Source organism: Brachycentrus maculatus, unplaced genomic scaffold (genome assembly GCF_059751285.1).
Source record: "Brachycentrus maculatus isolate JH-2025_06_01 unplaced genomic scaffold, ASM5975128v1 h1tg000848l, whole genome shotgun sequence".
NCBI lineage: Eukaryota > Metazoa > Arthropoda > Insecta > Trichoptera > Brachycentridae > Brachycentrus > Brachycentrus maculatus.
This window is the reverse complement of record NW_028281575.1, coordinates 260001-271369: the sequence shown is the minus strand read 5'-3', so window position 1 is coordinate 271369 and position 11369 is coordinate 260001. Positions and strand designations below refer to the sequence as shown.

The window sequence follows — 11369 nt, the reverse complement described above, 5'->3', positions numbered from 1 at the left end:
AATCAAAAATCGTAAATTTTCAGTTGTGCATGTCTTCGGAATGCCCAGAAAATGTACAATATCCCAGCAAAAGCTGCATATTTTTAACTTAATATTTACCCGCTACAGGGTAGAAAGTGTTGTTTTTGCATTTTGAAGAAAATATATTGTTTAATTTTTTTTTTTTAATATACTAAATATTTTTCAAATGGAGAAAAAACCTTCAGGTTTTACATAAAAAGATCTGTTGCACAGTAAAAAGTTCAATAAGTCGCTTGATATTTATTTTTAATACATTGTATTATATTTTTAAACTTTAAAAACGTTCTCCTGAAAAATCAAGTTTTTTGATTTATGACGTTCTTGAAAGGAGTGAGCGATATGTTGCGATATATTTGACATAATTATCAAACATCGAAACACGTATTACAAATTAATTTACGAAAAAGTGATTCTTAAAAAATAAAATTAAAATGATGAATAAATATATTTAAAATGTAACTTTGTTTTAAAATCACTATTAATATTTATAGCAGTTATAAAATAAAGTTATATTTTACAACTTTTTGACTGTGTCCAAATACTTGTTCACAAAATCTGGATTTTCTCCAATTACAGGAGTTACTTGCCTTTTATGCGAATTGCTAAATATATATAATTTTAAATGTTGAGTTATATTTTTTGACATCTCATCAAAGATGAAGAAGAATATGGATGTCTGGGCATTTACGTAGGCTGGTTTAAGTGATCACTTTACACACGTGTAATATTCACCAATTCTACCCATTATTGACAACCACACTACTCAAATTCTTGGAAGTTCTATATATATGAACCAATTTAGAAACCTTGTTCTTGAATCACTAGAACTTCACTAGAGACATCTATTGATGAGATGTAAATAAAAAGTTATATTATAATTATTAAATAGAAAATCACAAAGTAAGTGCTTCAATTATAAATTATATGAAAGATAAATATAACCGCTATGTGCCAAATCAATAATTAAAGTTATATCTTTCATCCGACCAAATTTAAAATTATTTAAAATATTTTATTTTAATTTATTTATCGCCATTAAAATACACAGACTTGAGTCTACAGAATTAATCTTACATGACCGAGATATCTATTTCGAATTTCAGCTAAGAAAATATAAAAGTTTCCATTTCAGGGGCTATAATCAGGATAGTGTAGAAGTTTTATTGTCAGATTTTAAACTTTTATATATATTACATATATGTAGTTGAGTAAAATTGACTTGGGTAAAAAAAACGTATCGCAGATTAAAATTCATTCATTGGCCGGGTTGATATTCTTTCAATAATAAAATGATCCTTTAAAAAATTCATGTGGCAATTACAAGTGACTGAAATATATTTTGTTTATAATATTAATAGTATACTACTGTCCTCAAATGTTTTATGTCAAATAATGATTTTTTACTCAGATCCACTTATGTTTTCCCCGAAGGGCACCCTTGGGTGAAGGATAATAATAATTATGAATTGGTCGTACGTAGAAGTGTAAGGGACATTTTGATTAAATTTATATACGGAGGTTAGGTAATTAATTAAATAAACCCTTTAGGACTTGAAATATTATCCGCAAAGGCACTAAACAAAAGGTTCAAAGCGCGTTACAAAGGTAAAATACTAAGGCAATTTAATTATGGTACATTTAAAAAACCACATAAAATATGAAACAGAAATGAGAGTAATCTTAATAACCCAGACGTAATTTAATAGGTAGTTTTATTACATGTAACATATGTACGCGTTATACACAGTGTAATGAAAAAATCTTCATTTGGAATAGAATATAATTATAAAAGGATTAAATAATTTGCGAGTGTCTCAATTTGATATTATATATATATCGTTTCTCTTTATAAAAAGAAGACGGAAGTCTGAGCATCCCAGGACTTACGACCTGGCATTTGGCTGGCCTAAGCGATAACTTTATACACTTTTGTAACGTTCACCATTCTGCCCATTATTCAATATCGATATTTTGTTTATTCTTCAAATATTGGTCGTTCCACACTTCACCAAGTTCTCAATTGGTGACGTTGCAATCAGCCATACTTCCAAATGTATCGAAAATCGTGCCCAAATGTGGATTCATTTTATACTATTTCCGCTTCCAAACTGTAAAAATTTAAAGAATCAAAGTGGAAAAATCTAAAATATAAAGAATATCAGCTGTACCTTCCTTACACTCAAGTCGGTGGATAGGGTGCTGCGTCAGAAAAACGATCGTTGTATGAAGGCAGGATGATCAATCTTGAAAAATAGTACAGGCTTTAGCTTTCATCTAAGAAAAACATTAACACAGTACCAATGCTGGTTTGACTTTGATGTGTATTTATTTATGTCTAAAATAAAAAAAAAGGGAGCCATAGTTAAGTAAACTATCAAAAGGTTTTAGTTTTTAAAAAAAGTCTTATTAAAATCCATATTCAAACATCACGAGGGAATATTTTAAACTTTTACAGCATTTGCTTTGTGTGTCATTTTTACTATTCACGTACTATTTTTTTACAAAAATGCTAGTAATGGAAGTACATAAGCACTCACTGAGATTTTTGTCTAACGGTTTCTATGCGTACCAACATCACCGACATTAAAAAAGTAAAAAAAAAATAAAAAGGTATATTAGTGATAAATTCCACTATTTGTAAACTGCATCTATTTACATATACATAATTAGATATCCCGTCTTCTTGAAACTGTTCTGTTAATCCAATAATTATATTCTTCGGTAAAACAAAAGTATTAGAATCGCTGCTCTTTGGAGCAGCGATTTCTTCTCTAGCGCCCTATAAAGGAAATGTTTAACCCCCTAGAATTCGGAGTTAGATGTTTTTATCTCTGGCTACACGCTTTCCTTTGACATAACCTATTATTTATTTATGTAAATATTTCTGTTTCCTTATTTCTCCCTTCTTCCTTGAATTTCCTTCAATTATGTTACCGAGTAGTTGTTATGTAAAGTACCGATTTCCTTGCAATCCTTATAATGCTTCCGTTTCTTGAGGGTAATTAACGTGCTTTTTCTCATTTTCCTCAGACAATTTCATTGTCCGTTTTGTATTTCATATCGCGGATCTACGTGGATCGAAATATATTTAATTTATTGTAATTAAAGAATTATTAACATTTTAAAATACAGGGTCTGCCCAAAATAATTTTTTATACAACCTTATTTACATTTATCAATTCACAATAATATTTTTTAATCTAAAATATTGAGAGATATCAATTAAACTTTGATTCAATTTCTTGTATTATTTGTTTTGTAATAATTGGTCATCTTTCTGATTCAGTTCCTCCATCATTGTATTTAAATACACAATTGCGAGTACAGAAAAGATATATGAAATAAAATTAAGAAAACGAGCACGCAAAAAAACCTTTCAATTCGAAGAATCATCCGTAATAAATTTTAAAAATGTATTTCATACAAGGCATACTATGTTTATTACAAATTGTACAGTATTGTAGCTAATTCCTTTGTACGAGTAATAAAGTTATCAAGTTCGATAGTATCTCGTAGTATGTTTTTTTTTAAAGTTGTAATAAATAATTGAAGGATTATTTGTCTTAAATAGGCTTTTTGGCTCTAGGAAATGATTCGTTTATTGCAGTAGATATTCACTAGACGCCCACGTAAGATGGTTTCTTGAAATTTTATTGAAAATTCAAAGAATGAGAAATAAAATAAAATAAAAGTAAAAATAACCAGAATACACCGCTCCTGTTAAAGCATTCATTACTTCGAGCGTGAGATTACTTTTGTAAAATGTCCTCTTGTTCAAAACTCATTTTATAATGAATAATTCAAGACATTTCTGAAGTACTTGGAGCCCTTTGAATTCAAGCAACTTTTCTTAATTGAATTAAAACAGCTGTAGAAATAAAGTATTAATCAATGATATCTTTATGTAATTTAAGATAAAAAAGATATATAAAATAGATAGATACATTTATTTTATGAGTTTTGTTTGTCTCAATATCGCAGTGGCTAGCGAGTTTGGTTACCATGCCCGAGGTTTCAAATTCAACTCATTGCGGTTAAAAAAAATAAAGTTATTTTTCCATACTATTTATTTGATATCATCTGAAGCGCCGGTCTGATCTCTGTACCTTAATTTAAATCACGATTAATATAACACGACTTCGGCGAATGTTACACGAATGTAAAGTGATCATTTAAACGTCAGCCTATGACGGTCGTAAGCTCCGTAAATGCCCAGACTTCAATATTCTTCTTCACCTTTGTTAAGATGTCAAAAAACATAGCTGTACATTTAAAAATTTATATTGAGCAATTCGCATAAAAGGCATAAATTGATAGGTTTATTTTATTTTTTATTGTTGAGTTAACTAGAATGAGTGGTAATAGAATAGGAACAAAAAGAATTTCCTCAGGAAAAAAGTTCTTTTGAAGAAGGAAGAAAGGAGAACCAAAAGAGAAGGAAGAAGAAAAGCATATAATTTAAGTGAAATATTTTTTTCACCGATATTTTTTGTTGGAATTCCAATTAATGTATAATATTTCGATATTAAAACAAAAACAATATTTTTTTCCACTTTTATTTTTAAATACCTGCCTAATAATGTCGGTGACAATGAAATGAAACTAAAGTTGAAAAAGCTTCTGTTGTCTTATTGTTACAAAAACTGTGTTTACTTATCCAAAAAAATATTTAAATAATTATTTGAAATCAAAAAAACATCTAGCGCTGCTTCAGATTTATAATTTTAGAAAAAGTTACCCATTCCAAGCAAAAATTCACAGCTGTGAGACACTTTTTTTAAATTTTTTTATTACTGAGAAGAATTCATAAATTTTTACCCAGCTTTCACGAACTAACTAAAATACAAGTTTCTGGAAGCAGTTTTACGAATAAATGAGTCAGAATAAAGCTGCTATGTTATGTAAGTTGAGAAATGACCGTTAATAACTGCAAAGTCCTTCTCGCTACATGAGGTTTAAACCGGAAGCATGTAAACGGCTGCCTTAACGAGAACATTTCCGTCTTAGGACATTATTACTGGCGGGTGCTACAGCACGAGACTGCTCTTCATCCCCTAAACATTTCCGGATACTGAAGCCACGTCCGGTTTGTTGTTTACCGAGATAAATGCATCGTTTGTGAATACGTACGGAATAAAATATCGCTAATGTGTGTACATTACTCTTATGAAATAATAGCTAGGGAGTTTATTATTTTTATGAGTGAGCCTTGTCGATGTCGGTACATCATCGAAATATAAAAAAAATAAAAATCAAATAATTTTTAATAAAAATTAAATTAAATTATAAACGAGTAATTAAATAAACCCCATGGTTACTAAATTAGAGAATGTTTACATTTTTTTTATTTACCAAATATACAATAAAAACTAAATATCATATATACATATGTAATAAAAGAACAACTCAAAAGATTTTCCACATTAATTTTATTTCACCAGCAACCATGTTTCGTTGTTACCGACATCATCAGATGGGTGGGATGCTTGACAAAACTCTATGTTAAATAAACAACAAGGCAGGGGTTAAAAACTACGATTTTACAATTAGATGTTTTTAAATGTTTAAATTAGTTTATTTATCTTATCTTCTTTTGATTTCTTAATAAAGATGACTTACAGCGCTTGTGCACTACACGGAATTTTACCATCCAGCAGTCCGGTTTTCAAAAATAAAAGCGGCTACAAAAGTTCAGCGTGATCGAATTTATTGATCACGCACCGATCCGAAGAAAGAAAGATAAAAGCACAAGCCAATCCAAGCCAATTATCCGTTTTATCATGCTAACTGAAGTGCCGGACGGTACAATTCTGTGTAGTGCACAAACGCCTTAAGAATATGGAAGTCTGGGTATTTACAGAGCTAACAACCTGTCATATTCTGGTTTGAGTGCTCACTTTACAAACGTGTAACATTTAGCATTCTACCTATGAATGACGACCAAACTACATATTTTTTAGATAATGATGTTAAATTATTAGAAACAAGTATAATGATAGATTTTGAGAAAAAAGTTGTATTTACCAAGTCATGATATATAATTTTATTTTATTTTGTTAAATGACGATTAATCATTTTTTGGCACATTCAAAATCTTCTTCTTACCCTTATCCGCACCCAATGGTGCATAGGGCATTGCATCATTTTGACGCAGTGTTATCTTGATCATTTCTTACATGAAGACAAGGTGATCATTCCTGAGCTTCAGAGACCAGTCCAGGGTGATATTAAATAAACACATTCAAAATTAAACTAAAATTTTAAGTTACTTATTTTTTATCCTATTTGTACTTTTAGCTTTATCTCTGAGAGTTCTTATTTAACTACATTACAATGCTAAATTAAATTGTGTGGAATGTGCACGGATCTTCACCCTGTAGATAGGTACCCTCTAGTGGAGCAGTCGATCTGCGGAGTTGAGTAGTGTGGAGACTTAATTAAGGTCCCAAACATGTAGAGTGTTATCACAACACTAGCCTCTCGGCGCTGATGACGTCCGCCATCTTGGGGTCGACTTCCGGCGGGAGAGATAGCGGAAGTTGGCCGAACTTAGAGCGTAACGCGGTCACGTCGCGTCGCGCCGTCACGCCGCGGTCCTTATCGTGAAAACAATTATTTGGAGCTGAAAACAAAAATAACGATTAAAGTATTAATTACAAGAACTTAAATTCAAAGCAGACTAAAAAAATAACGAATAAATCAACGGTTTTTATTTTTATTTTATACTTAACAATTAACATGTAACACGTTATTAAAATCACAGATGATATATACATACAATACGATTGATATATACATACATCGATTATAACTTACAAAATTTTTAGTGTGTTCAAATACTTCATAAATCTGGGTTTTCCAACTAGGTGTTTATTTATATTTTTCATCAACATACATATATTATGTAAGATGAACATCTTCATCTATGTTGAGATGTAAAAATGTAAAAATTACTTTGATTTGTGTCAAAATGTAGTTTACAATCTTAGATTTATGAACAAGGATTTGGACACATCAAAAAATGATGTGAAGAATATATTTTTCATAAATACTACTTTAAAAAAATCGGGTATTAATTTTTTTTATTACGAAAATATTCCCTAGTTCGTGAAAATGACGAAATCTTTATGTAAATAATTCTTGAAGATTTTTATATTTGTTGAGATGTCGAAACAAAAAAAAAATTGTATGGAGAAACCCAGATTTGTGAACAAGGATTTGGAAGTATTTACTTACGTAAAGCATTTGTAATAGACCTTTCAGTAAATCTATGATTGGTTTTTAAATAGTTCATAATGTAATAACTTAATAACTTTATAATGTAGTAACACGTTATAATTTCATTAAAATAGACAGTGAAACGAAATATAATACTTTGCTAGTTAATTTTAATCCGGGATTGAAATAAAACTTTTCATTAAAATCAAGTGAAATAGCACTCTTCTTGGGAATAGTTCTGCAGTTGTGTAAACAAAATGAAATCATTTTGTAGTTTAATCCTTTTCTCGTTTTCTAGCTTTCAGATCGTAAATAACGAATGTTAATTAATTTCAAAGAAGATATACAAAAATACATCAAAGTTTAGAAACACTCTCTCGCTTATAAATTAAAAGGTTTAAATGGAGAGGAGAATACATAGGAATATTAAAATAACAACCATTTACTTTTTCCATATTTTATTTTGTATATTAAAAGCATTGTTAACTTTGTGGTGTGGTAATAAAACACATTTTTTTAAAGTCTCCACTGGTTAACATGTGATTAAAAAAATATCACTCTCATTATCATTTACCATTCACTAAGTACAATACCACTTTATTTATTTATATATATATACATATATATATATATATATATATATATATATATATATATATATATATATATATATATATATATATATATATATATATATATATATATATATATATATATATATATATATATATATATATATATATATATATATATATATATATATATATATATATATATATATATATATATATATATATATATATATATATATATATATATATATATATATATATATATATATATATATATATATATATATATATATATATATATATATATATATATTTATATTAATAAATATATGGAAGGGGGAAGGGGCACAAATCAATTATCTCCATGATACAATAATTGAATTGAACCTTCTATTTCCTGGACTGTAAATATTCAACCTGAAGTATAGACGAGTATATAAGTGAATAATCTAATGATGGCTACTAAAGCAAATACTATTGGAGTCCTGAAAGGGGATTTCGGAGAATTTCGGAGAATCGAAGACCTCCTCCAAGAGTGACAATAAAGTTTGAAATTTCATAGCGAATGGCTTATTGGTAGGTACTCCATTTATAAATATCCTATTAGGTCAGACAAGTGTTTGAGTGGGTACAATGCACATATTTAAGAAGCTGATTTCAGCTTCTCAAATATTGTTTTTCAACAACATTACGAATATCATGAAATGTTTTTAATTTCAATATTTACATTTTGACACAAAAAAAAATACATTTTGAGTACACAATACGTATGCTGGTCTTTAAATGTCTCTTAGTATTATTCTTCACCATACTATACGTAAAATACTATGAAATCCTTTTATCCGCAAGTTTTGAAAAATGTAAGGTCTCTATTTATTAAACTTGATTTAATCCTATCGAGCAAATCTCCAAAAAATTGAGATCTGATTAGATTGAGTAAAACTATAATCTAACAAATTCTGAGAAAAATCCCAGTCCGTCCTCCTCCCTGTTTTTTCCATGAAAAACGATCGACCCATAAGATCTGATTGAAATAATTTAAAGCAAACTAACAGGCGCCGTGACGTAGTTGAGTAGACGGTTGACTGCGAAACTAGCGTCGCGGGTTCGATTCCCACTTATGGCAAAATAAATTCAAGAAATATTTATTTTCAATTGGCCTGGGTGTTTGTGATGTGTTTTTAACATTAATTTTCCCCATCCTTACTATCCTACCTGCAGACAGATCTTTGTGAGTTATTCCTTTAAGAAAAAAATACGATATTTCCTTTTTTTATATTTCTGTAAGAATTTTTAATTTTAAATCATCAGTTGATGGATAAATCTGCTCTTCCAAAACTAGAATTCTGATTTTAAAACCCATTAATAGTTATTCTTTAAACTAAGTAAAGTTATGCCAAATCAATTTTACGTTCAACCCTGAATTCAAATTACCATTCAAATTTGATTTATACAAGTGCGTTTGAAATAATATTTTTTCATATAAATAGCTGCAATTCAGTAATTTGCATGCATTTGTTGCAAAAGAAGAACGAGGTATTATATTTTTAATTTTTAATTTTCATTATAACTTTGCTTTTCCCCCCGTACTTATTTACTTTTAATTTGTATGTGAGGTCCTGGATTATTATCCCATACGTGAAAAACGCAAGAAAAAATCCTTTTCGTTTTATCATTTTAGCTTATAATTTGACCAGTTAATTTATTTACAATATTTTGAGTGTGCCCAAATACTAGGATTTGTTCACTCAAAATGTTCATTATTCATAATAGATATAAAAGGTTAAAAAAATGTAATATAAGTAAAAAATAAGAAAATAATGAAAGTGAGAAACATGTATTATATCACTCACTCCTTTCAAGAACGTCATAATTAAAAAATCGTCAATTTTCAGTTGTGCATGTTTTCGGAATGCTCAGAAAACGTACTATAACCGCTTGCTACAGGACAGAAAGTGTTGTAATTTTTAATATTTTTTTAAAAAATAAACTACTTATTTTTCAAATAGAGAAAAACCTTCAGGTTAAACCTAAAAAGATTTGCTGCACAGTAAAAAGTTCAATAAGTGGCTTGATATTTATTTTTAGTAAATTGTATTATATTTTTAAACTTAAACGTTCTCCTGAAAAATCAAGTTTTTTGATTTATGACGTTCTTGAAAGGAGTGAGCGATATGTCATACAACACACATGTAAGTATTCTCCATTCAACTATTTCCTCAAAGTCGTCTATCATTACAGTAATTTTCCTAATCAAACTCTCATTTTTCCTTCTTCATCTGCTTTTTTCTCTCTGTATAAATTTTCCATTCTTTTTTTTTTATTTTCGCAGGATACAGCAAAAGTTTTATATCAAAGGTAGTTTTGAAGAACTAAGAAGAATCATGAATTCGTCGATCTTCATTTTACTGGCATGTGTTGCTTCCACATCTTGGGCTCAAAGCTCGGAGCGTCGTCGTGAGTGTTTATTTCATTTGTATAATATATTTTTTTGGATAATAAAATTGCCATATGGTCTTGTTCAACTCATTTAAAAGATCTAAGAGTCTGCATTAAAAATTCCGGTAGCTCGTCCTCGATACATATAAAAACGCTGGTAAATTCGTTTCTTATGTATGTCTGAAAACATTTTATGCTTTGAAAATGGTGACTTGTGTATGTCTGAACATTCAATATGATTTAAATTTGGCATCTCATGAAGGTTTCTACAGACTTTGCTTTGAACTTTGTTACTTTAATTTTTCTGAACTTTTTATTATTTTTCCATTTGTTTTAAAATTGGTGACCCATCATGCATTCGTCTGTAGATGAAAACATCGAGTTTTCGAAACTAATCTGCAAAATGAAATAAAACACCTTAAGTGGTATTATACATACAAATGTTTAGTTAAAAAAAAACAAATAAATAGTTTTTTCCACTTGGATTTCATTTCATCAGCGACCAGGGTTTTGTCGTAACCGACTGATCAGACTGGTGTGAGGCTAGACAAAATTCTGTTATAAACACAAGAAGGCAGGGCTGAAAAACCATGATCTTATGTATTTTTTTTCCTTACAAAATGAATTTTAATTGAATTAGTTTAAGTATTGTATTATAAAATAAATAAATAATCGATATAGTAAAGTTATGATTTGATATTATTTATTTAAGAAATGGAATTTGTGTATAAATTCTAATAATATATGAGTGTGCATTTCTGAAAACTTTATATTCTTTGAAATTGGTCACATATGCATGTCTGAACACACTTGTTGCTTTAAAATAAGTGACTTGTATTAGTCAGAATATGATTTGAAATCGGTGAATATAAATTTCCGATTACACAAAATAACAACTAAATACATTGAAAACATTTTAAGTGTGTCTAAATATTGATTCAGAAATCTGGATTATCTCCAATTACAGTATTTATTTTTCATATTATTTTTTGACATCTCAAAAAAGATATAGAAGAATATGGAAGTCTGGGCATTTACGGGGCTTACGACCATCATAGGCTGGTTTAAGGATAACTTAAACCAGCCTATGACTTAAGCTTCGTAAATGCTTAGACTTCC

The 11369-nt window shown here is 28.9% G+C and overlaps 1 protein-coding gene across 1 annotated transcript in view; it reads left to right on the top strand.

The window, feature by feature from the left end:
* The first annotated feature begins 10122 nt into the window (after nucleotides 1-10122).
* The window catches only part of LOC148300046 (von Willebrand factor-like), a 5561-nt gene continuing 4314 nt past the window's right edge, over nucleotides 10123-11369 (top strand). Inside the window, exon 1 of the mRNA XM_088275335.1 lies at nucleotides 10123-10268. Within this exon, the coding sequence (XP_088131461.1) occupies nucleotides 10196-10268 (73 nt within the window). The 5' untranslated portion in view covers nucleotides 10123-10195. The remainder of the gene's footprint in view (nucleotides 10269-11369) is intronic.